Source organism: Equus quagga, chromosome 15 (assembly GCF_021613505.1).
Source record: "Equus quagga isolate Etosha38 chromosome 15, UCLA_HA_Equagga_1.0, whole genome shotgun sequence".
NCBI classification, from domain to species: Eukaryota; Metazoa; Chordata; class Mammalia; order Perissodactyla; family Equidae; genus Equus; species Equus quagga.
Window position 1 is genome coordinate 74,201,036 of NC_060281.1, and position 26,230 is coordinate 74,227,265.

The 26,230-nt window shown below is 56.8% G+C and overlaps 1 protein-coding gene across 3 annotated transcripts; it reads right to left on the bottom strand.

Moving 5' to 3' along the window:
• Positions 1-457: 457 nt before the first annotated feature.
• On the bottom strand, positions 458-25,564 carry SLC8B1 (solute carrier family 8 member B1). Of its 3 annotated transcripts, none has more exons than XM_046639243.1 (19): positions 25,548-25,564; positions 24,459-24,599; positions 23,785-23,867; positions 22,681-23,049; positions 21,322-21,570; positions 16,360-16,512; positions 16,223-16,275; positions 16,016-16,073; positions 15,763-15,868; positions 15,519-15,686; positions 14,489-14,596; positions 12,405-12,464; positions 12,030-12,160; positions 9,977-10,118; positions 7,257-7,378; positions 5,662-5,815; positions 4,814-4,894; positions 3,363-3,427; positions 458-1,265 (listed from the first exon to the last, which is right to left on the bottom strand). In XM_046639243.1, the coding sequence occupies exons 5-19, from the start codon at positions 21,475-21,477 to the stop codon at positions 1,068-1,070; spliced, it is 1,755 nt and encodes a 584-aa protein (XP_046495199.1). In that variant the 5' UTR covers positions 21,478-21,570; positions 22,681-23,049; positions 23,785-23,867; positions 24,459-24,599; positions 25,548-25,564; the 3' UTR covers positions 458-1,067. The 3 variants fall into 3 exon arrangements, with proteins under 3 accessions (XP_046495199.1, XP_046495198.1, XP_046495200.1); XM_046639242.1 differs by having other exon boundaries at positions 22,681-23,206; XM_046639244.1 differs by lacking the exons at positions 24,459-24,599; positions 25,548-25,564 and having other exon boundaries at positions 22,681-22,834; positions 23,785-24,158.
• Between the last annotated feature and the right edge of the window lie 666 nt (positions 25,565-26,230).

Below are 26,230 nucleotides of genomic sequence, written 5' to 3' on the forward strand. Positions count from 1 at the left end.
CCCAGCCCAGGAAGAGAAGCACTGGGCAGAGCTGGCTGCATGCTGTCTGTAGACTTGACATATTTAATAGATTTCATTGGAAAAGAGACAGCTGGATCCCTTTACTACCAGCATAAGGCAGTCGGGCAGACCCCAGAGGCGCGTGTTGAAAAGGCGGGTCACCGACGGCAGCAGGAGGGCGCCGGCGAGCGCTCCTGTCCTCCCGCGAGCCTGCGGGCACTGGGCCCCCAGCCCGGGGCTCCCCCTGAGGTAGGCAAGGCAGGGTCAAGTTGACTCCTGTTTCGCAGCTGGGGAAGCCCAAGGAGCAGGGCACAGAGGGGATGCCGGCGGCCGGCACGAGTCCTAGAGGTGGAGTCTGGAGCCATGCCGTCCACTCTGGCGGCCAGGAACGGGGCCAGCGCCACGCTGACAGGTTGGAGCCATTGGGTTAAATAAAATGTATTACCATTAATTTCGCTTGTTTCTTCCGGCTTTATTAACGTGGCGACTAGTGAGTTCAAAATTTGGCTATTTCTGTTGGATGGTGCAGCCCCAGAGCTCAGCCCTGGTTGGCCCGAGGCCATGGCACAGAACGTGTCCCGTCCACTGGCCCGAGCCGCATACTCCCTAACGCTGGGCTTGGCAGCTGCTTGAGTCCTGAGAAGGTGCGGGAGGGAGCAGGGCGACTGTGGGCAGGGGCCTGGGCCTCCACAGCTGCTCCAGCCCTGAACACTTTGGGGGTCACCCAGCAGCACTGGGCTGGAAGGCACCCAGTCATCCCCTAAACCCCGAACCCCAACCTTCGAGAGGCTCTGGAGATAATTCAGGGATGTCTCCTGGCTTCTGTCTGGAACCCCGTCCACGGTGAGGCCCGGTCTCCAAAGTCCCAGAAATAAGGCTGAGCTGTGCTCCCGGCTCACTGCAGCCACTGGGAGCATCTAGCAGGGAGCCCCCCAACTGGGCCACAGCCCCTGCCCCGCCACGCCTGCTGGGCGGCTCCACTGCAGATGCTTCCGCCCTCCGTCGTCCATCCTCCGTCGCACCGCCTGCGGTGACACCTCCCCGCCGCCAGGCGGACACAGCTTCGCTCACACACTTTTCAAGTGAATCACTCCAAATTCAGTGAGCAGGGCCACAATGAGGAAGCTCACGTAGAAGAGGAGCAGGCAGAGGCCGTAGGCTTTGCTCAGCTGGAAGCACTGCAGCGGGACCGAGACCAGGGAGCAGACGAGGCTGAGGCCCAGGGCGCCGGCCAGCACCCACACCAACAGTCCGTCCGGCTCCAGCTGCGGGGACAACGGGCGAGAGGCTGCGCGTCACTGGAGCCGACCGGCAAAGTGATGGTCGAGGGCCCCTCACGGGGGGCCAGGGAGGGACTTCAGCCTGCAGCTGCGGGGCCTGCCTGTGGGCGGGCACCCCACCCAGAATTTCCACGTCTGAAGCCACCTAGTGTGTGGTAATTGGGGATGGCGCCCCAGGAAACTAATATGATATACGTTACATACATATTTTCATGCAGTTGTTGAAAAGTTCTCAAGCGATACAGAAAAGGCAGGGGAACTGTCCCCTCCCCACTTCCCCTCCTTGCAGACTTAGCATTTATCTAGCCTTTGTCAAGGACAACACCGGGTACCAGGCCAGGCGTTTCACACCTTCCCAACACGTAAGGGGAGCATTATGATTGTCACCTCTCCGCAGATGAGGAAACTGAGTCACTAATAAGTGACAGTCCCAGCTCTTAATCGATACCCTCTCCTGCCTCCCCATACGGTGACATGTACGTGCACATATGTGTGGATGCACATACACACAGACCTGTACGTCACAGCTGAAGCCACCAATGGGCTCACACAACACGTATTGAAGAGCGGCCTGTGCTTTGCACCCAACAGCACTCCGTGGACAGACATCCTTCCACGGTGACCTTCCAGGAGGCCTTCTGTCTTAGGCAATTACCAGCTGGAGCATTTCCCAAGCTCAGCACAAAGGCGGTGGAATGCGGGCGTGGGCGGGGGGGGGGGGGGGGGGCGGGGGCCCCACACACACACACACCCCACAAGGAATAAGAGAAAAGAAACAGGCCCCTCAGGGAGCCAGCCTCCAGCCTCATTATCTGGAACTGCCCGAGAATCGATCATGAAAGGGACCTATTAAGCCCGGGAAGAGGGCAAACACAATTTGCAGAGGGTGTTTATCTTTTAGCAAAGCAAACTTTTCAGGCGGTAAGCAGCTATTTGCTTACGGGCATGGCCCCTGTGAAAGGCTGGCCCTGGTGCCAGCTAATTACAAGTTAGCCACAAGAGTCTATTCAAGAACGGGATGCTACTGGAGAAGGAGGTGGGCGACTGTGCCCATGGATGACGCCATCTTTCATCCGCACGACATTCCAAGTGCTTTCACGTGGGGAGCCCTAAAACCACAGGACTGGGCCACATCCCCTCCTCGTCTTAACTTCTCCCTTGTTTGGTCTCTGAGTCCACCTCCTTCAGAACAGAGATGCCTGATGTTGCACCCGCGGGTCGAATCTGCTCTGCACGGGGTGCCATTTGCCATATGCAATGTTTTACAATAAAAAAGGTCACCTAGGAGTCTTGAATTCTTCTCTAGAAAGTCTGGAATATCTGGCCAGGAGGCCCACCAGCATCACCCACACATTTCGGTTACCTGCCGGGCCCGCCAGGTATTTGAGTTTTCAACCTTGTTGGAACAGTGTTTCTCAAGTGTCCTACCTTCAGGGACCCCAGGGAGCTGACTGGAAATGAAGATTTCCAGCCCCCACCCCCTGGGATGGATGCCGGGGTCAGGAGGCCTCATGCGCCCCCAGGAAGTTCTCGGGCACCCTTGAAGCGGGAGAACCTCTCATAGTCGATGTGAGACCCTTCTCCAAATCTGTTGGCCCCCGTTGTCTGCAGCTGTCTTCAACAGATGGCGTCTTTATTCTCTCTGAGCCCAGCCCGTCCCCTGGCGGCAGTGTTAGGACAGCGTTCAGCCTGGCCTTCCCTCATGCACACTTATCCAGGAAGCTGTGAGAAGGTCACTGACTGACCCCATTTCACAGGTGAGGAAACCGAGGCTCAGAGATGTCCTCACTCCCTCAAAGTCACAGACTTAAGTGAGAGGATCAGGACCCAACTCAGGGCCTTCCTGCCCTTCCCCCAAAGCTACATCCTAGTGACCCTGTGAAATGGAAGGAATACATCTTTCCAACCTTATATGCAAAATATTTCTAAGATAGTCTACAAATCAGACCTGTCACAAATTCAGACAAGTCCTCTCCCCACAAAGTGTAAACTTGCGAGGCGTGGATCATCTCCCGTCCGACTGGGGAGGACAAGGAGACAACATTACAAGGAGGTCGCTGGCAGACGCCTCTGGCCACTCACCTTCACCTCCGTGTGGCCCCTGGAGATCTGGAGCAGGCAGCCCAGCCCCACCCCCACCAGGATATCTGCAGCCGGGCTCAGGAAGTTTGCTGGAACAATCGCCCCGTAACCCTGGCCACACACTCTGTCGGCTTTCTTTACGGTCTGCACTCCACCCCTCGCCCCCCACAAAACAACTGAGGAGATCTGCTCCGGTTTTAGCATCTCCAAGATGAGTGTCCAGTGTACACTCTGCACTCAGCCTGTAAGGATCGAATGAGGTGACAGAAATGCTTGGCACCCGGTGAGCCCTAGGTAGCTGGAGAAACCAAGGCTGGGTGAGGTGAGGTGACTACCGTGGCCCACTGGGGACTGGTGATGGAGCCCGGGTCAGGGCCACCTCGAGCAGGTGTTCAGGCGACACTGCTGCAAGCAGGGCTCCCTCCTTCCCACCCACCCTGAGAGTCAGGACAGGCCACAGCCCGGAAGCCAGGAGCAGGTCTCAGCCTGGGGATCACAAATGGCGGGGAGGCCTGCATCGGCCCGGCGAGTCTGTGTTTCCCCAGCCAGCTGCCTGCCGTGCAGCTCACCCGGCAGGCCCCTGCCTCGTGGAACCCGGGGAGAGCTGCACTTGAAGCGCTTTTAAATAGCACTTTATTTCACAACCAACATCTACTGCTCGTTGAGTAACTGCCACGTGCTGGGCACTCACCTTGGTGCTTGACCTCATCATCCGTCTTCACCCCAACCCCCTCTGAATTTACAGAGGAGACCGCCGAATAGGACGAGCTCTGAGGTCACACAGCTGGCACGTCGTGACACTAGAACTGGAACCCAAGACTGTCTGGTTTCTAAGCCCTTTCTGTTTCACAGCCCCAGGCTGCCTGACCTTGTGTTTCTATATAGACCAGCGGGTGGCAAATCACAGCCTGCCGGCCAATCTGGCCCACTGCTTGCTTTTATAAATAAAGTTTTATCGGCACAGAGTCACGTCCGTTCCTTTACATTCTGCCTATGGCTGTTTGACATGACGACAGCAGAGCTGAGTAGTTGCAAAACAGATCGTGCCCCGCGAAGTCTAAAATGTTACGCTGTGGCCTTTTAAGAAAACGTCTGCCAACCCCTGACATCTGCAGACCACGACAGCTATACGCAAGAGGGAGGGGGTCAAGAGGGAGGGGGTCTTCAGAGGGCACGCTCCTGCTAACACCACCGCGCTAACAATGAGAGCATCTGCCAGCACCGAGCGCTGGCCAGGCGCCAGCATTTCTGCCACCTCAATCGGTCCTTACAACAACCCTACCAGGTCGGTCCTCTCGACATCCCCACTTTGCAGATGCAGAAACTGAGGCCCAAGCAGCCGTCACCTGCCCCAGGTGTTCAGCAAGAGCCAATCCTGAGTGGGGCTCGGAGCACGGCCCCCAGAGCCCGCACCACCAGTGCTGAGGCGACGACAGCCCCATGAAGGATACTGAAGATGATGCCACCGAAACAGGCCGAGTACGCCATCCGCGGGTAGCCCTGGCGGGCCAGCGTGAAATCTGAGAAGACATCTGCGGGGAGACGAGAAGAGGCCTTGAGTGGTGAGTAGCTCCCTCCTTCCCTCCTTGGTCGTTTGCTCCTTCATTCTTACTCACAGCCATTCAGTCAACAAACATTAATGGGCCTTGCACCAGCTGGCTGGGTGCTATGGCCACAGTGTCCTAGAAGACACGATTCCCTCCTTAATTCTTTTTACTCCTCTCTTTCCCACCGGGGGCAACTCTGTGGGTGTGACAAGCCACCACCAAGTTTTCACCCCAGTCCCATTTGCTGCTGGCACACACAGTATCTCCATGCAAATTAGAAAAAGGTATCAAAAAAGTAAGTGGAAAGAGAGCTAGATTTGGGCTCCCCTGACCCCTTGTCTGGATGCTCTCATGCAGTGCACAACCTGGTCAACGCTACTTGGCAGCTGTAGCTAAAGGATATTTGTTTGTATGTGTGAATGCCTACACATGTCACACACCCATGGACACATTAGCATCGTTGGCTGCAATGGGCTCCATGTCCTGCCTGAACTCTGGGGAGCCGCTGGGTGTCCACACATCAGAGAGTGGGGAAGAGGCTGGGGCTTCTACATAGTCTCCAGGCCCGGGTGAAGTCCAGGCCATCTCACCCCAATGCCCAGTGATGGTCACTCCAAAACGACAGTGGCACTGAGCACATGCCGAAGGCAGATGCCCTGGCTGCCCCTGCCCACACGCCATTCTGGCTGGGGTAGCCAAGAGCACTGTGATTAGGCCGTGCTCCTCCCAGAATCCCACCCAGCCCGAGTCACCTCCGATGCTGTTCCCCCAGGCCAGCAGCGTGAGCCCCAGGACAGTGTTGCTCAGCCGGAAGACCACGCCCAGGGACCGCAAGATGTTCACCACCTCGGTGGCGGCTGCGTTGATCCACAGGGCGCTGGTCAGGAAGCCCAGGAAAGCAAAGAGCTGGGGAGGGAACAGTGTGTTGATGGGACCGAGGCCGGCCCTCAACAGGGACACAGCCTCAGGTCCTCATCTGTAAAATGCGACAGCAACAGCACACAGTGCGTGCTCGATAAAATGTTGGCTCACTATGACTACTTTGTCAAGAAAGGGTTCACCGTAGCTTTCATCAGATTTCCAGTCTGTGGACCAAGTGCCACCCCATCGCACAAAAAGAAACTCCATACCCACCGCAGTCATGCCTGCCACCCAGCCTTCCTCCCAGCCCCTCCTTTCTGTCTCTGTGGATTTGCCTACTCATGACATACAAATGGCCGCACCCAACACGCAGTCCTTTGTGACTCTGACTTAGCGCCATGGTTTCAAGGAGCGTCCACATTGGAGCAGGTGTCAGTACTTCCAAGACTAGCAAGAAACTCCGGCTGCAAACCATTCCTCTAACTCATCAATGTGCTGAAAAGTCAATGCCCTTTGCGTTGGTACATCAATTCAGAGTTTCTCAAGATAAAAACTACCCTTTTTTAAAGCAATAAATAGTAACAAATTATAATTTTAAGTAAACTTTAAGTAAAATGTTTAAGTAAACTTTAAGAAAAAGTCTCCGGAGGAACTGCCTAAAAATTCCGTTGCGCGCTGCCCAGCGGAGAGGGTGGAAAGACACCCGCCGAGACCAAACCGTCCATCACGGGAATGCGGTGTCGCCTCGTTAACAAAGCGGAAGCGAGTCTGGCGGTTCCTCCCAAAGTGGAGCATTCACATAACGTTCGGTCCCGCAGTTTCACTCCTAGGAAGACGCCCAGGAGAAAGGACAGCATATTTCCAGACAAAAACGTTTATGCCAATGTTCATAGAGCCTTATCCGTAATATCCAAAAAGTGGAAACAACCAAATGTCCATCAGTGGATGAATGGACAAGCAGAATGTGCTGTATCCCACTATGGCATGTTAGCCATGAAAAGGCACGATTTACTAACACCTGCTACCATACGGATGAACTTTGAGAACATTCTGCTGAGTGAAGGGAGCCAGTCACAAAAGACCACACGCTGTGTGAGTCCATTTTTATATGCAGTGTCCAGAACAGGCTCATCTACAGAGACAGAAGGCGCACCGGCAGTGAGCAGGGCAGGGGGGCAGAGAAGTGTTTGGAGTTCTTTTTGGGGCAACGACAGTGCTCTAAAATTGATTGTGGCGATGGCTGCAGAACTCTGTGACTATATTAAAAACTACTGCATTGTACCCTTCAAATGGGTGAATTACATGCTATGTGAATTACATCTCAATAAAATAAAGCTGTTACCACCCCAAACAGGACCTTGAACAGCTACCAAACCCCTCAAAAGTGGCTTTAAAGATGTGTCATTTACTGGCCTAACTGCCCCAGGACGTCCTCCTGGGAGCCCTCAGCGTCCCCGTCCCAGCTCAGAGAGCGAAGGATGCTTACCCAGTGAAGCCTGGGGGGCTGCCTGTTGGATGTGGCAAAAAAGGTCACTGCAGCCACAGGCGTGCCCGCGATGACCACCACGGCCCACACGGGAACGAGGCCACCTATCTCATAGACGCCATCTGCAGAGGGACAAGAAAGGGAGCTGGTGCCCTCCGCAGCTTCAGCTCGCCACCTCCTCCTGGAGGGCCCCCAGAATGACTGTGAGGGCTTCGGGGAGAACCACAGATAAAACCCACGACGCTCAATTGCTTGGATGTAAGGTAGACACCTCCTGTGTGCCCAGTCCTGTCCCAGGCACTTCAGGGGGACAGAGAAATGAAAGACACAGCCCCTGCCCTCAAGTGAGTCACATAGGAAAGAAAGATAGACACATGAAAAACAGACTTCTCTGGCCTTTTCTCCTGGAACCAGGATGGGGATGGCCAAGCCTCCTCATTACCATACCCTCTCCCGTGCCCATGGCAGACATTACTAATCAACCACGATGCTCTGTCCAGCCGAGCTTCCAGCCAGGCGTTCCCATGGCTGGGCATCGCTCCACGCGATGAACCGTACAGTCCAACCCAACCCTCCCACTGACTCTGGAGCCCGGCACCTGCTCTCCTGATAAGTCCACGCCCCAAACCAATCCGCCCTAAAGTTATGAAGGTGCCAGAGGCTTCATAGTGAAACACTGAAAGGAGGAAACCCTGCAGCCGGCAGCACACGGCAGAATTCTCCGCACACCACCCTCTGCACCCTGGGGAGGCGGTCCTCCTCTTACAGGCAGCGGAGAGCTTGAGGGCCCATACCACGCACCCAGACTTTGCTTTTGTCCTTCTCTTAGTCCAGCTCGTTGGCCCTCAAACGTCAGTGGGGGCCAAATGCACAACATTGTGTATATGAGACATCATGGGTGATTCTCAGTAATTGTGACAAACGCGTTTCACTAAAACACTGGCTTTGGAACCTGGCACCTGCTCAGAGACCCTTCTCTGGATGCGCCAAGCCTGAAGTAGAGAGGCTCTAGGAGGGGGGACGTGGGGAGCCAGAGAGCTCCGGGGGGCCCTGAGGGGGCGGGGGCACCATGGCAGAGGGGAGCAGGTCCGTGCCGGCAATCGCAGAGAAAGGCTGGGGACACGCTGGCCCGAATGACTGCCGGGGGACATGGGCTTCTCCCAGGAGGCCTCTGAGTGGAGATGTGACCACAGCCTGCAAAAGTGGCACTTTGGAAAGATGGCATTGGGGGCGGCCTGGTGACGCAGGAGGCTGGAGGCTGCAGTGAGACTGGGGGCTCTGCCGGCAGACACAACACCCACCCCGGGCAGGGAGCCGAGTCTGGGGGTTCTCTCTATGCAGTGCTCAGCCCAGAAGGGGGTCACAAATGCCACTAGATGGTGTTGGGAATGTGGACGAGACGCTGCCTACCACAGGAGCACATCTCAGGGAGGCGCTCCGTCTGCAGCTCCCCCTGCACCCAGGAGAAGGCCTCCATGGGCGCTGACCGCCTGCAGCATCCCTGCCACCTGCCAGACGCCCAGCTGACAGGCTCCCGCTCGGAGGCCGCAACCCCACGGCATTTACTTCCGCCGTTACCTTGATTTATTGGAAATGACGTCACTTTCCCATTGATGCAGGTAATAAGTTTCCTTTTCAATAAATTTAGGTTTAAAAGCAGAGAGCTGATTGAAGAAAAATATCATATACAAGAGTGTAGAATGGGAGAAACATCAAGAAGATGGTTCGTGAGTGACTGACGCTTGAGAACCACTCTTTTAAGCAGCCACACGGACTGTGAAAGCAAGTCCCTGGGCCGAGAGGCTGGGCGTCCTGGCTCCGTAGGGAACGGAGGGCTGTGACCGACCAGACAGCTGGCACCCCCAGGGCGTGCCCTCCTCAGCTCCGGGGTGGCCCTGTGCCCTGATTGTCTCTCCCCTCCCCTCCGCCTCACCTTCCCTCGGTGCCTGTGTCCCCCATAAGTCACGGGAGAAACTCACAGGAATTTCACAGCCCTTTCACACTGACACAGTTAGAGCAAATAACGCCACACCGGACCACTCATTTGCCACCAGAGCCACACCTCCACCTTCAGGTGGTGCCCCTGGGCTCAGGGGGAGGATGACAGAGAGAAGAATGGGCAGCATGAGATACTAAAGTTAGACAACAGGAAGAACCTGACCCGTGGGAGTTAGAAACTACCTGACAAGACGGGGTATTTCTTCCGCCAGAGCAGGTCAGAAAAGGAAAGCACAGCCTGGGACAGAGAAAAGTGACATGCCAGTGGGGACCAGCTAGCTTACATATATGAGTGAGGTAACCCACCCAGGTCACCCAAGAAGCAATGGGGGGCCTGTGATGCTTCAGACAGCAGGCACCCGCATCGGGGAACGCCCCTGCTCAGCTCCAGCCAATTCTGCCTCCAGGAATACGGCCCAGATCTTCTTGAGAAGCCCAGACCTGGATTTTGAAGTGAAATCTCCAAATTTTTTAATGCAGGCAAACAGCCAGAGGGCTGGACCTGGTCCAAGGGCCACTCGTTCGCAGCCTCCGTCTGGAACCAGCAGGATTGGATCAATTAACTGCAGGAGGCTGGCATCCCTTATGGCATAAGCACATATTAAGTGCCTGCTGCATGTCCAGGATTCTGCCGCTGGCCCAGGGGCCCCCGTGTGGCTGAGAAGAAAACTCTGGAATATGGGGAGGCAGAAGGTGGGCAGCCTGGGGGAGGGGATACTCACAGGCCCCCGACTGCAGGGTCAGGACCAAGACCAGGGGGCTGACCACCAGGTGCAGGCAGTTGAGGGGCCGCTTCCAGTTGCCATCGTCCTTGTCGGGGTCCATGACGGGGACGGTGAGGAGGAGCAGGAACTCCACGGGCAGCTATCGGGGGCGCGAAGGCAGGATGTGGCGGGGGGCCTGTGCTGGCTGGCCGCCCCCCGGGCTCAGCCACTCACAACAAGGCTGCTGGTGCTGGAACACCGACCGTGTGCAGGCCCCGAAGCACCTGGATCGGTCTCCTGATGCTGTGACCAAGGGCCACACACCGAGGGCCTTCACACAACACACACGGTCCCCTCTCAGTGCTGGGGACACAGTCCCAAGATGAAGGGCTCGGCAGGGCTGTGCTCCCTCTGGAGGATCAATGGGGCAATGCGCGTCTTTGCCCTTTCCAGCTTCCAGGGGGCGCCTGCATTCCCTGGCTCGTGGCCCTCAGTCGCTTCAAGCTGGGCTTCTGTTGTCACATCTCCTCCTCTGACTCTGACCCTCCTGCCTCCCTCTCTCCCTGTGCGGACCCTGTGATGACACTGGGCCCACCTGGATAAGCCAGGATACCCTCCGCATCTCAAGAGCCTTCATCACATCTGCAAAGCCCATTCTGCCATATCAGGAACACATTCACAGGTTCCGGGGATCAGGTCGTGGACATCTCTGGGGAGCTCTTCTTCAGCCACAGCATCTTATCCGCTAATCCTGACAACAACCCTGGGCACAGGAACTATTATTTTCCTACCTTCCAGTTGAAGAAACTGAGGCTCAGAGAGGTTAAGGAACTTCTCCAAAGCCACACAGAAGGGCAAATGCAGCTGGATGCAGGGCCAGCTCTGAGTGGCCCCACACCTTGTGTTCTAACCAATAACTAAATTAGTAATAACACTTAGGGGGCGTTTACTATCTGCCAGGCCCTGTACCCAGCCCTTCACAGTAGTTTACGAAATTGTCACGCCCACTGTGGTAGGCTGGATATTGTTCCCAATACTCCAGTCCCTCCTATAAGGGAATTAAACACCCACACGCTTTGTCAAATGACTAGAGTCTGCAGAATAGATCTCCCCGTCCCATTGAACTTGAACTTGGCCATGTCACTTGCTTTGGCCAGTGGGCTGTTGGTGAACGTGACGTGAACAGAGGCTTAAAATGCGCTTGTGAAGTTTGCCTCCGTCTCTTCCGCCAAGAAAAGAGCTCGCTCCCAAGGACCCACCGGCCCCGGAGTGAGATGTGGGGCAGACCTGAGTCACCGGCCGCAGCCCAGATGACCCAGACGCCCTTGAATGAGAAGATACGTTGTCACCGTAAGTCAGTGGCACTCTGGGGGTTGTTTGTTATGCAGCATTGCTGCAGCAATAACTTACTAACACAAACAACCCGGAAGGAAGGCACCATCCTCATCCCCATTTTGCAGTGGAGGAAACGGAGGCTCGGAGAGGTGAAGGGACTTGCCCCAGGTCACGACGCAGCCAGAGCCACCGTGGGGTGCAAATACATTCGTTCCTTGCCCTCTGGGACTGAGGAGGGCGTCACTGTGCACAGGCTTTCTGGGCTGTCGCCAGGAGGAGGTGTGGGCGGGGGTGAGAGTCCTGACTTTCATGATACAGGTGGTGGCAGCGGCCGCAGTGGTCCTTGTGTGTATCAGCCTGGGGACCCCGCTCAGATCTAGGCTCCAGGAGACACTTGGCCCCGGAAGCAGCAGGTGATCAGAAAACGCCATCTTCATCTCCTGGGACCTCACCTTGACCCACTCCTTCCCCAGCCCCAGGTCCCTGCCCTCACCCGGTCCTTCCTCTCTGTCCCTGGGAAGATGCTCTCCTTACTCCGTGGTGGGCAGAGCCCCAGGTCAGGCCCTCGGCCAAGCTCTATGACTCAGTTTCCCCATCAAGTCGCAGGTCATCGATTCCAGGAGAGTCTCAGCAGACCCCAGCCCCTCCCCTCTCATTGCGCTGGAGAAGGTTGTGTGGCCACTGTCCTGCCGCTGTCATGAAGCCAGGAGACGGCTCCAGGGTCCCTCCTTCCTACCTTGAGCACCTTGAGGGCCCTCCAGGATGCTGACTTGCTCCTCCACTTCCTGTAATCCAGGGGGTTGAGGCCGTGGATCAGGATCTGAACCGTGGTCTCCTGGGAGAAGAGCAGCGGCCGGTACTCCTCCCCTGTGTGCACAAGGCGGGGAGGGGCGGGGGGTCCGGGGCTAGCTCAGCCTCCAGGAAACCCTCTCCCCACCTCCCACCAGACTTTCCAACCCTTGAAGGAGGAACACCCAGTGCCTGGCAGGGGGCAGGTGAGGCTGGTGTGCAGCCTCACTCCTGGCGCCTGGACAGCCCCCTCTCCCCGTCTCTCCACGCCCGGCCCTGCCCCGTGCCCCAACCCCCGCTGGGCACAGCGTCCCCAACTCACCGTAGTCGTAGCTGTTGGTATTGGAAGACACTCGGTCCTCCTCAGACTCTGAGAGCATCTCTGTAGGAGGGAGGGCGTTTCACATGAGCCAGCCAGGGAGCCCAGACCCTGCCCACCGCCCTGCCAAGGGAGGGCACCTCCGGGACACGGCAGCTTTCAGGGGCAGTTGCCCAGGCCCTCTGTGTTTTGGACATCTCAGCAATCACCACGCATGCTCAGGGATTCTCACAGAGTGAAAAAGTCTAACACAAGACACTTTCAAGTGGGATGATGTAGCTATAACGCTAAACTGAGTAAGACGTAGCTCAAACCTTTTCCTACTTCAGTTTTGTACCTTTCAGAATCTGGAACCCACCCTATTTTTCCTTTCCCATGTGACTTTGCACAGGAGGCCTCTGGAAGGCTGACAGACCTGGGCCCAGCACAGAGAGGCCTGAAAGGAAACGGCCCCCTCGAGTGAGGAGTGGGTGCTCCCCTAATCCTATCTCTAGGGGACTCTGGGTCCCTCTCCAGGCCTCCATCCCTGTTTGTTCCAGCCTGATGGGCCATGATGGGTCTAGAAGACAGCATGGGGGTGATGTCAGCCGAACTCTGAAGGCTCAGCGGACAAAGAGGGGAGGAGAGGAAAAATCGTGGCAGACTTCCTGTAGGAGGGGCATAAGAGGAAATGAGACACAGTGCTGCCCTCCAGAAGCTCACAGTCCAATGGACAGACATATAAGTAAGTTAATAACAGAATGGAGGGACAAAGGCTGTGCTGGGGTGAGTCAGAAAGCTGTGCAAGCCCAGAGGGGACACCTGGGGGTCCCCATAGAACGCACTTTGTGCTGAGTTCTTAAGTTTTTCAGAAGGAGGGCACACCAGGGAGAGGGGACAGCACATGCAAAGGCCCAGAGAAAGCCAGAGGGAGCACAGCATGTTCAGGGCTGTGGGGGCGGCTCCACACAGCTCGGGTGCAGAGTTCAGGCTAAGAAATGAGTCTGGAGAAGAAGGCTGAGGCCCGGCACAAATGGCAGAAGATCCAGTGCAAGGTTCTCAGGCTCCAAGGCCGAAAGGCGCCAAGCACAGACAGAGGGAAACAGGCCAATTCCCCAACCTAACCAGGGCTGCAACCCACCCGCCTCCACGTGCGGGGAGACGACAGAGAGCGGTGGGGACTGGGGAAAACTGGAGCACATGCCTCGTCCTAAGAGGGACACTCAGCTCCACCCGTTGTGCCAGGTAGGGGTGGAGCGCCGGGCCACGTCTTCTCCGGTTTCAAGAGAAGCCAAACTTTAGGATTTTCACATCAAATCTCTTCATTTTCAACCTTGGCCGAATTTTCTAAAAGAACTTACTGGTCACACCATGAAACACAACACTGCTGTACGTAAGAGGTGGCCTCTAGGTTTCCAGTTGTGGCCTCTGGCACTGCGGGCAGGCGACGGCCTTTGGGGTCTGAGTGCCCAGGGTTCGAGTCCCAGCTTGCCTCTCTCTAGCTCTCTGGCCTGGCAAGGATTTGACCTCCCCGAGTCTTTCCTCATCCGCAAAAGGGACACTAATAGTGTCACCTGACAGCCTCGCCGGGAAGAAGGAGCAAAATGATACACGTGCCTAGCAGGCAGTGAGCACTCGATAAATTACACATGTGTGCACGCTGTGCATGTATTTTGTATTTGTGTGTTGTGTGTATATATTTGTGTGTGTGCATGTATTTACGTACACATGTGTGTTGTATACGTGTGTGGCATCTGTTTGCATACGTGTTTGTGGTTGTGCATGTGTGCTGTGCATGTATCTGTGCTTGTGTGTTGTGTTTGCATTTGTACACACAGAAGCGTCTGGATTTGACCCCGGGGGTAGTGGGAGCTCTTAGAAAGACGGTCCTGGCGACAGCACGGAGGAGGCAGAAGTGCGGGGCCTGGACAAGAGACAATGAGGAGGCTGACGGCAGCAGTGAAAGCGCGGAGGTGGGACGTGGGCGGAAGGAGTAGAGGAACCAGGAGGAGCCGGGCAGCAGTGAAGGGCTCAAGAGACGGAGGAACAGCGAGGCACAGGCAGGCCAGCCCCATGGCCTCTCTTGGGGGCTCACTTCAGACCCTCACCTGGCGTCCCCGGCATGGAGTAGACCAGGGACCTCCTCCGCTGCCATCGGTAGATCCAGGTGCAGAGAACCACAGTGACCACATAGAACGCATACAGGCCTAGGTAACCTGCAGACAAAGGCGCAGGCCGTCACCAAGTGGCAGCCTGGCCGCGCACAGGGCCCAGACTACAAGAGCGGCAGTGCTGCTGCTGGTGGCTGTCACTGGTGGCTTTGCGTGTCAGCCCCGCCCAGTACCAGTAGGGAAATGGCCATGTCCTGCCCCCACCTTGCTCCCCTACCTTCCTTGGCCCATGTTCCCCTCCCACCCCTCCCCCTGTCCCCCTACAATCCAGCAATCAAGGAGGTAACGCCTGGCACAGACAGTGGCCTCCAGGACCCCACTCAAGTGCTAAGGGTCGGCGTCCTGCTCTGTGTCCTGAGCTCTGGCTGTGTTGGGTTCGGCCGGTGGGAGACCCGGCCGCAAATCAGAGGCAGCGGGAGAGAGTCTGTCTACATCTTCTCCGCCCCTCCCTGCTGTGGTGCTCTGTCCCTGGCAGGGCCCGTGAGCCCCCGTGACTGTTGCGCACGCTGGGCGGCACCAGGTCCGGCCCTCCAGCCTCACTAGGCTCCAGTCACCCATTCCTTGCCCCTTCAGGGGCTCCCACTGTTGCTGGTCCCTGGGGGTCTCCGCATCTCAGTGTCCCTCGTCGGTCTCCTTAACCCTCTGCAAAACGCCCCCCTGTCCGTGTCCCTCGAGCCTTCTGGATGGGACGTGGACGCTGCCAGGCCCCTGATGGCCACAGTCAGCATCCCGGCTCCACGGCTTGTTCAAATTTGAAACTGTGAAAATTCTGAACATCGCCCCTGGCTCTGCCCCGCCCCCTTTGGTTATCTGAACCACACGCTCCCCTTTTTCTCAAGCCGGCTGGAGTAGGGTTTCCATCACTTAGAACCAAAGCTGACTCTGCGCCCTGCTGGCCACCCCTGCCTGTCCTGTGCCTCCCAGCCCTCAGCGCCGGGATAACCCCGTTGGCCCCGTGTCTGCTCACCCAGCGCCCACGCCAGGGGCACTCGGCCGCGGTAGAGTGCAGTGAAGGTCAGGAACACGGCCACCATGTAGAAAATAATGTCTCTGAGGAAGGGCCTGGAGGCGGCCGTGAAGGGGCGCAGGATGGCGATGCCGCCGGCCACCACGGTGGTGACCAGCACGCCCGCGCCTAGAGGAGAGGACACCCAGCTCAGCCCCCTGCGCCGCTCCTGCTGCCCCGCCACCCCCAGCCGGGCCGCTCCTACCAAACAGGGCCCCCAAGGCCAGGCCGGCCGTGCGCGGATCCGAGAAGGCCACTATGGCACTGAAGATATCCGGCGCGCCGTTCCCAAATGCCAGGAAGGTGACGCCATGGGGGAGCGTGTCAAGGGGGCTCGGTGCAGGGGCCCCAGCCTGCCCAGGCCTTTCCTGGGCCATGAGCCCCCCACCCCGCCTCCCAGCCGCCCCCCTCCCTGCCCTCCCTCCCTCCCTCCAGGGTCCAGGTCGACAAAAGGATACTGCCACGTTGTGGGAAAGCCTGAGCGTGGTGGAAATGGCAGACAAATTAGGGCAGAAACTACGGAGGAAAAGCAAACGGTCAGTGCTTCCACGGTCGGTGGCCCCTGTCCCCATCCTTCCCCCAAACTCGGGGTCACCCAAATGTCAACCTCCTGGGACTCCCTTTTCCCATCTATAGGCTGGACCTGAGGCCAAGGGCAAACTCACAACTTCTCGGCAGTGACTCCTAGAATCAGAAACAGGTACAGCAGCCAGAGAGCCTGGGGGGCCGGCGAGGGGAGGGGGCGTTAAGTCCAGCCCGGGCCACCCGCCCCTCTCACGGGCTCCCCGGGGCAGGGCCTCACGTAGAGGGCGATGGCCAGAGGGAGGAGGTCAGCGGGGAAGTGGCAGAAGATGCCGTCGAGGTAGTCCAGGTACCCCCCGTCGCTGTGGCAGTCAGGGTTGGTCCGGATGAAGGCACAGCGGTCAGAGGCGTTCAGGCCACACACATCTCGACACTGCAGGAAACGGGGGACATCAGGGGCTGACACCCCACGGGAGCCTGGACCAGGCCCACCCAAGCAGCTGAAGATAAGCTCCTTCACTCTGGTTCTCTAAGCCCCCAACCCCTCCACATGCCAACAGCACGCTTTAATCTATAAAAATAAACTTGCATTTGAAATTAACATGAGTAATTTATGAATACGTTGGTTTAAAAAACAAAACAAAACAAAAAGAAACGACGCATAAAGATTTCTAAATCTATCCTTCTCATCCCCGTCCTCCATAATCCCACCTCGCTCTCAGAGGTCCCACCATGATCAGTTTGGAGCGTACCCTTATAGACATTTCTCAGTTCAATGACACTTGTATATCCATCCTATTACACGTTTGTTTTGTTTTATAGAAATGGCTCCATCCTAGATCTCAGGTTCTTGCAACTTGCTTTTCCCACTTCACATATATGCCCTATATTAATACACGTAACAATGAAGAAAGCGATAGAAGTCAAAACACTCTGAGTGATTTCTCTATGCCAGGGACAGAGCCAGGAGCTTAAAATGTATCTCGATTAATCTGTAGAACCATCTCGTGAGGAAGGTACTGTTATCACGCCCGTTTTACAGATGAGGAGAGTCAGGCGATGACCCAGGTTCTGCTCAGTGGCAGAGTCAGAGTTGGAACCCATTACTATGGATGACACGCAGCGGAGGTAACACTTCCCTCCTGGTGGCATTTGGAGTGTCTAATTCGTCAAGAGTACCAACAACCAACTTCCTTGCATGCAACTCTGAGCACACATGAGAGTATTATGTCAGCGAGGATTCCAGAAGTGAAAGTGCTGAGTCAGAGCATATCCTGGTCTGGCTTCCTCCAGAATCGACCCAGAGACAAGGATTTATGTGTGAGCAGTCTGTCTGGGACGTGTATGGAACGCAGGCTCCGAAATGAGGACGTGGGTTGGGGAGGGAAGGCAGGCGGTGAAGGCTGCGTTGAGACACGTCCCACCTTGGGCTGGGGAGCTGGGTATTTATACACCGACTCCATCAGTCACGAGGAGCCTGCTGGGGAGGGAGGTGCCAGTTCCCCAGCACTTCCGCCCACCATGCTCATGGAAGGTTCTGGAAAAGGTACTGGCAACTTGAAGTCCACAGAAGCCCACTGAAATAGGAGGGTCCAAAGGATGTGGGCAGGGCCCATGTGTCTGTGGCAGAGGCATAAGCGTCTTAAACGTTGATGGATCTTTTGCCAAAATACCCTCCCCACACTGCTTACACACACTCCACCAGCAACGGGAAAGGTGCGGTTCCACGCCTGCACCCACACGGGTGCCACGAGTCCCGTCCAGGCCAGTGTGGGAGGCGTCTCCCTGTTAAACTGCAGGTCCTGAGCGCTGGCCATGGGTTAACGGCCATTCGCATCCTTCTCTGAACTGTCAGCTTTTCCAATGAGAATGTTGGCTTTTTCTTATTGACTGGGAATAGCTCGCCAGACAACGGATATTTGCCCTTTGTCACGTCACGTGTGCACCTGTTGAGGGAATGCCCTCGGCCTGTAAGGTCCCCCTTGTCAATTTTTTCCATTCAAAAGCTTTGTCAATACCATCTCACACCTATCAGGATGGCGACTATTAAAGAAGAAGATAAGCGTTGGAGAGGACGTGGAGAAATTGGAACCGTGTGCGCTGTTGGCGGGAATGTACGATGGTGCAGCCGCCGTGCAATACAGCATGGCGGTTCAAAAACATCAAAAATTGAATTACCGTTTGGTCCAGCACTCCCACTTCTGGCTATAGACCCCAAAGAACAGAAAGAGGGTCTTAAAGAGAGATTCGTACATCCCTGGGCAGAGCAGCAATGTTCACAGTAGCCAGAAGGCCTTTCTGGACAACCTGAGCGGCCATCGATGGATGAATGGATGACCAAAGTGTGGCAGGTCCACACAATGGAATATTATCCGGCCTTAAAAAGGAAAACCTGCTGACACTCTATAAGACGGATGAACCTGGAGAATGTCATGCTCAGTGAAGTAAGCTGGTCACAAAAAGACAACTACTATAGAATGTATTTATCTGAGGTACCCGGAGCAAAGTCACCGAGACAGAAAGTAGAAGGTGGGTGGGGGCTGGGGGGGAGCTGTCTAATGGGGACAGAGTGTCCGTTTTGCAAGATGGAAAAGTTCTGGTGATGGGTGGCGGTGATGGTCGCACATGAGTGTGAACGGACTGAATGCCTCTGGACTGCACACTTAGAGAGGCCGAAGACGGTGAATTTCAGGTTATGTCTATTTTGCCATAATATAAGAAAAATAAGCTTTGTCAAATCACAGTTCCACCCCCCCCCCCCCCCCCGCCCTGAACTCCCGCCAACACCACACGGGAGGGGAGATTTCTCACCTCTGAGCCCTCTGGCCACCTCCCCAGCCCGGCCCACCGGCCCTTCACTGATGCAACACTGAGCCCCCTGTACCATTCTCTGTGCTGTTCCTGCTGCCTGGCACCCCTCTCCTTCTTTCCCCCCAGTTAATCCACATTTATCCTTCAATTCTTAGTTCCCAAGACACTTCTTCCAGGAAGCCTTCCCTGACCACCCCCAGCCTAGGTCAGATCAGTTATAAGCTCTCATCGCCCGGGACTTTGGAGCACAGACAGGTTTAACGTCTGCCTCTCCCACCAAAGTCTTGCACACTGCCTGGCACACAGTAGGCCCTCATAACTGTTTTGCCACACAGTGTGCTGGGCACCATCTCACTCAGTCTTTGTAACAGACCTAGGAGGTTGGTACAATTATTTCCACTTTAAAGTTAAGAAAAGGGAGGCACAGAGAGGCAAAGTGAATTGCCTAAGGGCACACAGCCCAACACTGAGAGGTGGTTTCAAACCCAGCTCTGCCTGGAAGTTACCAGCTGAAGCTCCTGGGGCAACTGCCCCACTGGGCAGGGACAGCCTCCTCTGCCTGCCCTCCCCCTCACTTCCGTCCTCCCCGGGCTCAGGGTCAGCCAGGGAGGACGCAGCGAGAGTTCCCGTGGCAGCTCACCTCCGTCGCCCTGACGGCGAGTGAGTCAGCAGGCGCATCCCCCAGTTCTGGCTCCAGAACCACAGTCCTGTGCAGCCCGCTGCCCCCACCCCAGCTGGCCACCCCTCCTCCAGGGCCATCGAGATGAGTCCCCAGCTCTCTGCCCTGGGGCGGCAGAGGTAGGGTGCTATTGCTCTGGGCCCGGGGTGGGTGACTTTTCATTCTCCACCCATTCCATTCCCTTCTCATCCTCTTCCCTGAGTCACTAAGGACACCCAGGAAAATATCAGCAACTCTCCTGGCTCGGTCACTTCCCTGAACCTCAGGGTCCTCATCCACAGCACAGAGACAATCCTGCCCATCTCAGGGGGCCGGGGGCGGATTCGCTGGGCTCGGCACAGTGCTGGCGCAGGTGCTCAACAGCTCAGAGACATCACCTGGCACGAGCCACAGATCACCCCAGTTTTCCTGCCCGCAAGGAGCACACCCCAAGAGGCGGCAGTCAAGTTGATGACCACAATAACCACAAACCACTTTCCCATCTGTAAAATGGGTGTAATTACCTGTCGGCCTGCCTCGGAGGGCGGGCATGCAGGCTCTTTGCAGCCCCATAAAGTGGGCGTGGGTGCTAAGACTCAGCCCATCGCCCATCGGCTCACGAGGGGAGGAGGCTGCTATTCCATTCTCCCCAGAGAAGATACCCGGAGAGAACTGCCCCCGCGGGTGGTGGGGACTCCGGGAGTCATCTGGAGCAGTCCCCCGCCTCCAGTCTCTCATCAGATCTCTCTGACCTCTCCTCCCCTCACAGACATCAGAATGGAACGACACAAGTTCCCTGCAGTCCGTCTCAACGGCCCGGGCCCTCCCTGCCCCTCACCCAAGTGTCCCCATGGCTCTTGCCTCAGTGCTCCCATCCAAGTCAGCGGCACTGCCATCCCCGCAGTCACTAAGGCCAGAAATCTGGAGCCATCCTGGACTCCTCTCCTTCTCCCACTGTACCTCTCCCTCTAAGCAATCTCGGGGTGCCTTCAACATTGGGAAGAAATCCCGCCACTTCTTTCCCATCTTCCACAACCAGCATCACTGACCTGGAGCTCTGGGAGCCTGCGCTCCCTGCTGCCACCCTCGCCCTTCTCAATCCAATCTCCCCAGAGAAGCCGGACAGATCCCTTGAAGAAACCAACCAGATTTTGACATCCCTCTGCTTAAACCCTCCCTTGGCTCCCCACTGTTGTAAAACAAATCTTACCTCCTAGCCTCAGCCTATAAGGCCTTTTGTAATCTGGCCACCACTACCTCTCCATCCTTAACTCTTAACACTTTTCCCCTCACTCTGCCATTCTGGCCTGCTCACTGCTCCGGGAACACGCTAAGCTTGTACCTGCCTCAGGGCCTTTGCACTCGCTGTTCTCTCTCCCTAGAATGCTCATCCTCCAGATATCTGTATAAGCAGCTTCCTTTCTCCATTCAGGACTTGGCTTGAACGTCACTTTCTCACAGAAGCCATCGGTGACCACCCAGTCTGAAATAGTTAGAAATACTCCCTCCCCTGACAGCCCCTACTCTCCAATACCACTTTATCCTATTATTTGCAGGGCACTTGGCATCTCACCACCTGAAATGTAGAAGCTCACTTCTTTAGTGTCCTCCCAGGAGACCAGCTGCGCGAGGGCAGGGATTCTTGTCTATATCGTCCCCTAGTAGACCCCAGGGGTCAGCCCAGCCGCTGGCACACAGTACACGTGCAATAAAAATTTGTCAATTGGACGAATACACCCCCACCTGATGCCAGCGTCCTGTCTAGGTACTCACGTCTACCACGGCGGTCTGGTTCACACCTGAGGCTGGAAACTGGGGGCTAAGGTGGGCCCCTGTAGACGGGCCCCTGGCCCCCAACGCTGTCTCCACCATCAGCAGCACCCCGAGCAAGCTTGGCACCCAGGGCAAGTGCAGCCGCCTGCCAGCCATCAGCCCCACGGGCCGGCCCTCACGCTCCACACTTCTCCTTCTGCAGCGGTGCAGGTCCACACGGCCAGCAGCAAAAGCGGCCTGCAGGGTGGGCTGAGAAGGAGGGACGGTGTCAGGGAAGACCCTAGGACCCCAGCAGGAGGGGCCCGACAACTTTTTCAGCTGAGGATCTGTGCCCCCCAGGGAAAGCCCATGTAGAGGTTGGATGGAGGGCCCCAGGGTCCAGCTCAGCCAGCATGCAGGTCAGATACCCCCGCTTCCCAAGCCCCCAAGAGTGTCGCCATGGAAACCTAGGCCCCACCTGCCTGCCCGCCCCGAGCCCGAGACCAGAATACGGAGGCTGGAAGGGACAACCCCCAGGCTCAGAATCCAGAGACAGCTGCCCCCAGGGGCCAGGTAGGGGGATGAATATGGGAAGTGGGCAGTGGTGGGGACTGGGCCAGCCCTCAAAACAACGAACACAGACTTCTGCGTGTGGACCTGGCCTCCGTGCCACTAGTCTGAAACGACTAAGCAGTGTTGTTCTCGGTCTCTCCATGAGCCAAGCACTTAACAGATGACCTCACTGAATCCCCACAACCTGCCAGGAGGGCGGCTACTATTATTCCCACTTTACAGATGAGCAAACTGCGGCACAGAGAGGGGAAGCCAGGCCTGCTCCTGACCCTCAGCCGCTGCCCCTTGCCTCTCTCATCTGGTCCTCGGGATAATTCTGGAGATGTTACTGTCTGCATCCCTTTCACCCAGGGGGCAGCTGGGCTCAGAGGAGTCCCATAAATTGTCCAAGTTCACAGGACAAGGAGGCCACTAAGCCACCAGCTCCTCGGATGGGGAAATGGAGGCCCAGAGGGAAGAGAATTGCTCAAAATCACAGTCTGTTAGCAGGCGAGCGGGCTGCACTCTAGTCTAGCATCTGCCTTTTCCCTCAACGCCAGGGCAAAAATAGCTTCATTTTTCTTCCAAAGAAATTAAACTGGGGAAAAAAGTCACTGGCACACTAATTTTCTTCTTTTGCCTCTTCCACACGTTGTACATGAGCATGTTTTATTTTTGCCGTCTAGAAAAACGAAGCCCAGAAAACAACGATTTTTTGGTAATTCTTTGCACAGACGTTTCTCAACGTCCTGGCAGGGGCAGGAGGAGGTCCTGGGGGAGGAGAGGGGAAGAGGGCAGAGGACCCGTGTCCTAGCACTCTTTCCTCACCTGCTGACCGACTCTTCCCTCTTCCGTTCTCTGGAACTTCACTTGGTGTGGAGTGGGAACCGGGCACTCCAGGTTTCCAACTGAGTTTCAGCCACTTAGGAGCTGTGTGGCCTTGGGGTGGTCACTTCACCTCTCTGAGCCTCTGATTCCTCAACTGTAAAATGGAGATAAATGCTGGCCCGTCGGAGCATGCAGTAAAGGCTCAATAAATGCTCGCCCCTCTGCGGTCCCCAACTTGAGGATCGGCACGTGTCTCATCTCTATTGGCCGCCGATTTCTTGCACTCATTCGCAAGGGCGCATTAACTGAGCTCCTCCTGCGCGCCCATCCGGTGCCAGGCCCTCAGACGTTACGGCAAGATGTGTAGATCTGATAGGAAGGAGGAAGGGCAGGAAACTGGGGCTGCAATCCCGTTTGTGGCTGCACTTTCTGGGCGCGAGACCCCGGGAACGTCAATGTGCTCAGTTCCCCAATCTGGACGGATGTTGCGAAGTTGAATCCGGTTGCTCGGTTCTCCGGCGACGCTCTGGCGGGCGGGGAGGCTCCTCTTACCTCGGGCCGGGCCTCGGACCGCACACTGCGAACCTCAACCCAGCGGGGCCTCGCAGCCTTCCCGATCCCCGCCCGCCGGCCCGCGCCGCCCGACCTTCCGGGCCCCGGAGCCGCCCCCCGGGCGCCCCGCCCGCTGCACCGTCCCGGGCTCTTCCCAGGCCCGGCCGGCCCCGCCCCCGGCCCCGCCCCCAGGGCCCAGGGCCCCGCCCCGAGACACGCCACAGCCCCGCCCCCAGAGGACACGCCCCCGAGGGCTCGCCCCGCCCCTGCCCTTAAAGGCCCAGGCTCCGGGGCGGTCCCGAGGGTCTTCCCCTCTCGCCGCCCTCCTCTCAGTTCCCTGCCTGTGGGTTCTGCTTTCGCCGCTAAAGCAGAAGCTGAGATGAAACCTGATGGTGAACACAGCAGGAGGCCGGAGAGGGGCTGTTCGAGGGTGAAACTAGGGGGTTCTGTTCCCGGGGGGAGGGGTGGGCGACACGGCGTGAAATGCTTCCAGTCATCAATGGTGACAGGGAGTATTTGCGAAGGTCCCAGGTGGGGGAGGTCCCGCCTTACCCGCAGGTACTCCGGCGGTCCTGCCTGAAATGCCTGTCTGAGAGACTCCTGATCGAGTTCAGAATTTCCTTGGAGCAGCATCGCTTTTAAGAGAAGAATTTGGCAAATAGGTCAAGACAAGGGAGTTAGTGATCTGCTCGTCCTGACGTCCCCCCTCCCCAGTTTCCCAGCCTCCTGGAGAAGTTCTGGCCTCCTCCGTCTTTCCTTCCGCTGAGATGGGGAGGACACTGGGGCTGGAACTCAGGGTGATGAGGCTGGAGGACGTGTCTTCCCAGAACATTGCTCCAGCGCCGCCCCCGCCCCCACAATTGGCGCACGTCTGGTCCCTATGTCGGCTCCGCTTCCTCTTCACCCGCAGGACAGACCCAACCCTGAGCCTGGAGTTCCAGGCCCGTCATGGCCGGCCCTAGCGCACCTTTCTGACTTCATCTTTTACCCCCACTCCACCCCCTCCAGCTCAGGCACACCCTGTTACTTACACACGACCACACCTCGGCTCCTCTGAGCTCCCTGCCAGGGCTGCCAGCCCTTCCCTTTTCCACCTGACAAACTCTGACTCACGCGCCAGGCCCAGCTCACAGGCCACCACCTCTGGGTTGTCCTCCACCCTCCTCCCTGCACCTCCATGCCCACCCCCACGCCCGCCCCTACTCCATCCCCCCCAGGTTCCTTACCTCCAGAGCATGCTTCTAGGTCCCTACTCTGGGATGGATGACATTGTGGTCCAGAGTGTGATAACTTTGGAATCTCAGAGCCTCAGGTTTCTGTGTGACCTTCGGGAAACACTTAGACTCTCTGAGCCTCAGTTTCCTTCCCTGTAAAATGGGGATGATAATAGTACCTACCTGATGGAGCCCTTGCAAGATGAAACACAGCACTGTGTGTACAGCTGCAGGCCCCAAGCCTGGCGCAGAGTAAATAACCCCCTCCATGGAAGGCATTGTTGCCACTACTATTCCATCAATCCTACAACGTAGCCACTTACATGCTGGGGTCCCCCACCGGCTGGGAGCCCTCACAGCGGGGACCAGGCCCAGCTCGTCCCCACGTCCAGGCAGCCAGCACAGGGGCTCCCACAGCTAGTGTCTGTGTATGGGAATGACTGAGCCGGCTCTGGGGTCAGCTGCTCCCCGGGTCACCCGCTCTTGGGGCAGAAGCTCCAGAATTGCTGAGTTTGGAACCAAAGTCCTTCCCTCAGGGGCCCTGACTCTGGTCCTCGGGGGCCCAGCTGGAGTGAGAACTCAATGTCACCATCCTAGGTCACCTGAGCATACAGGTTACTACCTCCCTGTCTCCCAGGGACTGGAGCGGGGGTATGGGGGTGTTAGGGCGTCTAGGAGTGTCTGTGGGGAGATCCCCAGAAAGATCCAAGGGAGGAGAAAAATGCACAGAGGGGGGACAAATAGGGCCTGGGATGCTGCCCTGGTGGATGGTGGTCTGCGTTGGGGCCTGTTTCCCAGGCTGGGAAAGGCCATCTCACATCCCAGGAGCAGCCTCAAAAGCCACTCAGACCCAGATTCGAACCCTCACTCTGCCATTGACCGGCCACTTGACCTTGGATGCGTCATCTCATCTTTCGGTGCCTCGGTTTCCTCATCTGGAAAATGAGGATAATAACAGCACCTATAGGGTGCAAAATTCATAGCGATTTTATATGTAAAAACCATAGCCCGCTGCCTGGTACTTGTAAAGCTGAATAAATGGAAGCTGCTATTATTATCGTCATCCTTATTGTTATTACTGAGGATAAAAGGATACAATACCTGGCACACAGCAAGTGAAAAGGTTGATTCCTCTTCCTTGAAGAGAAGGATTTTGTGCTTGTATCAGTGACCTATGGCTGCGTAACAAGCCATCCCCAAACTCGGAGGCCACAACAGCTGATCATCTCTCAGGGGTTCTGTGGGCCGAGAACTGGGGAGGGCTCAGCGGGGCAGTCCTAGCACAGGTCTGTCCCGTGGTTGCAGTGAAGTGGTGGCTGGGTTGGAGCGGCTGGGAGCTGCCTGGACGTTTCTCTTTCCTCGTGGAGTCTCACGGCACCTCATGTGACCTCTCTGCGTGAGCTGGTCTCCGAGCATCCTGAGAGCGTGTCTGCCTCAGGCAGATGGATGGCTCAGACGGCAAAGCGAGGGCCTGAGGCAGCCCAGGGTATCCGTGCAAGGGACCCAGGGAACAAGGCGGAAGCCGTGCTGCCTCTCATGACTTTGTTGTGGAAGTGGAAGTGACACTGTGTCACATAGTGTCACATCCATCCTAGTCACATGTCTGCCCAGATTCAAGAAGACGCAGAGACCTTCCCTTCCATGGGAGGAATGCCGAAGTCGCATCATAAGAGCGTGCAATACGTGAGCTCCCGATGTGACTGCGTTTGGAAAATACAATCTGTCACCATGCCTATATCCATAGAGGTGACCAATGGTGGATACTTAGGGGGCCTGATGAGCAG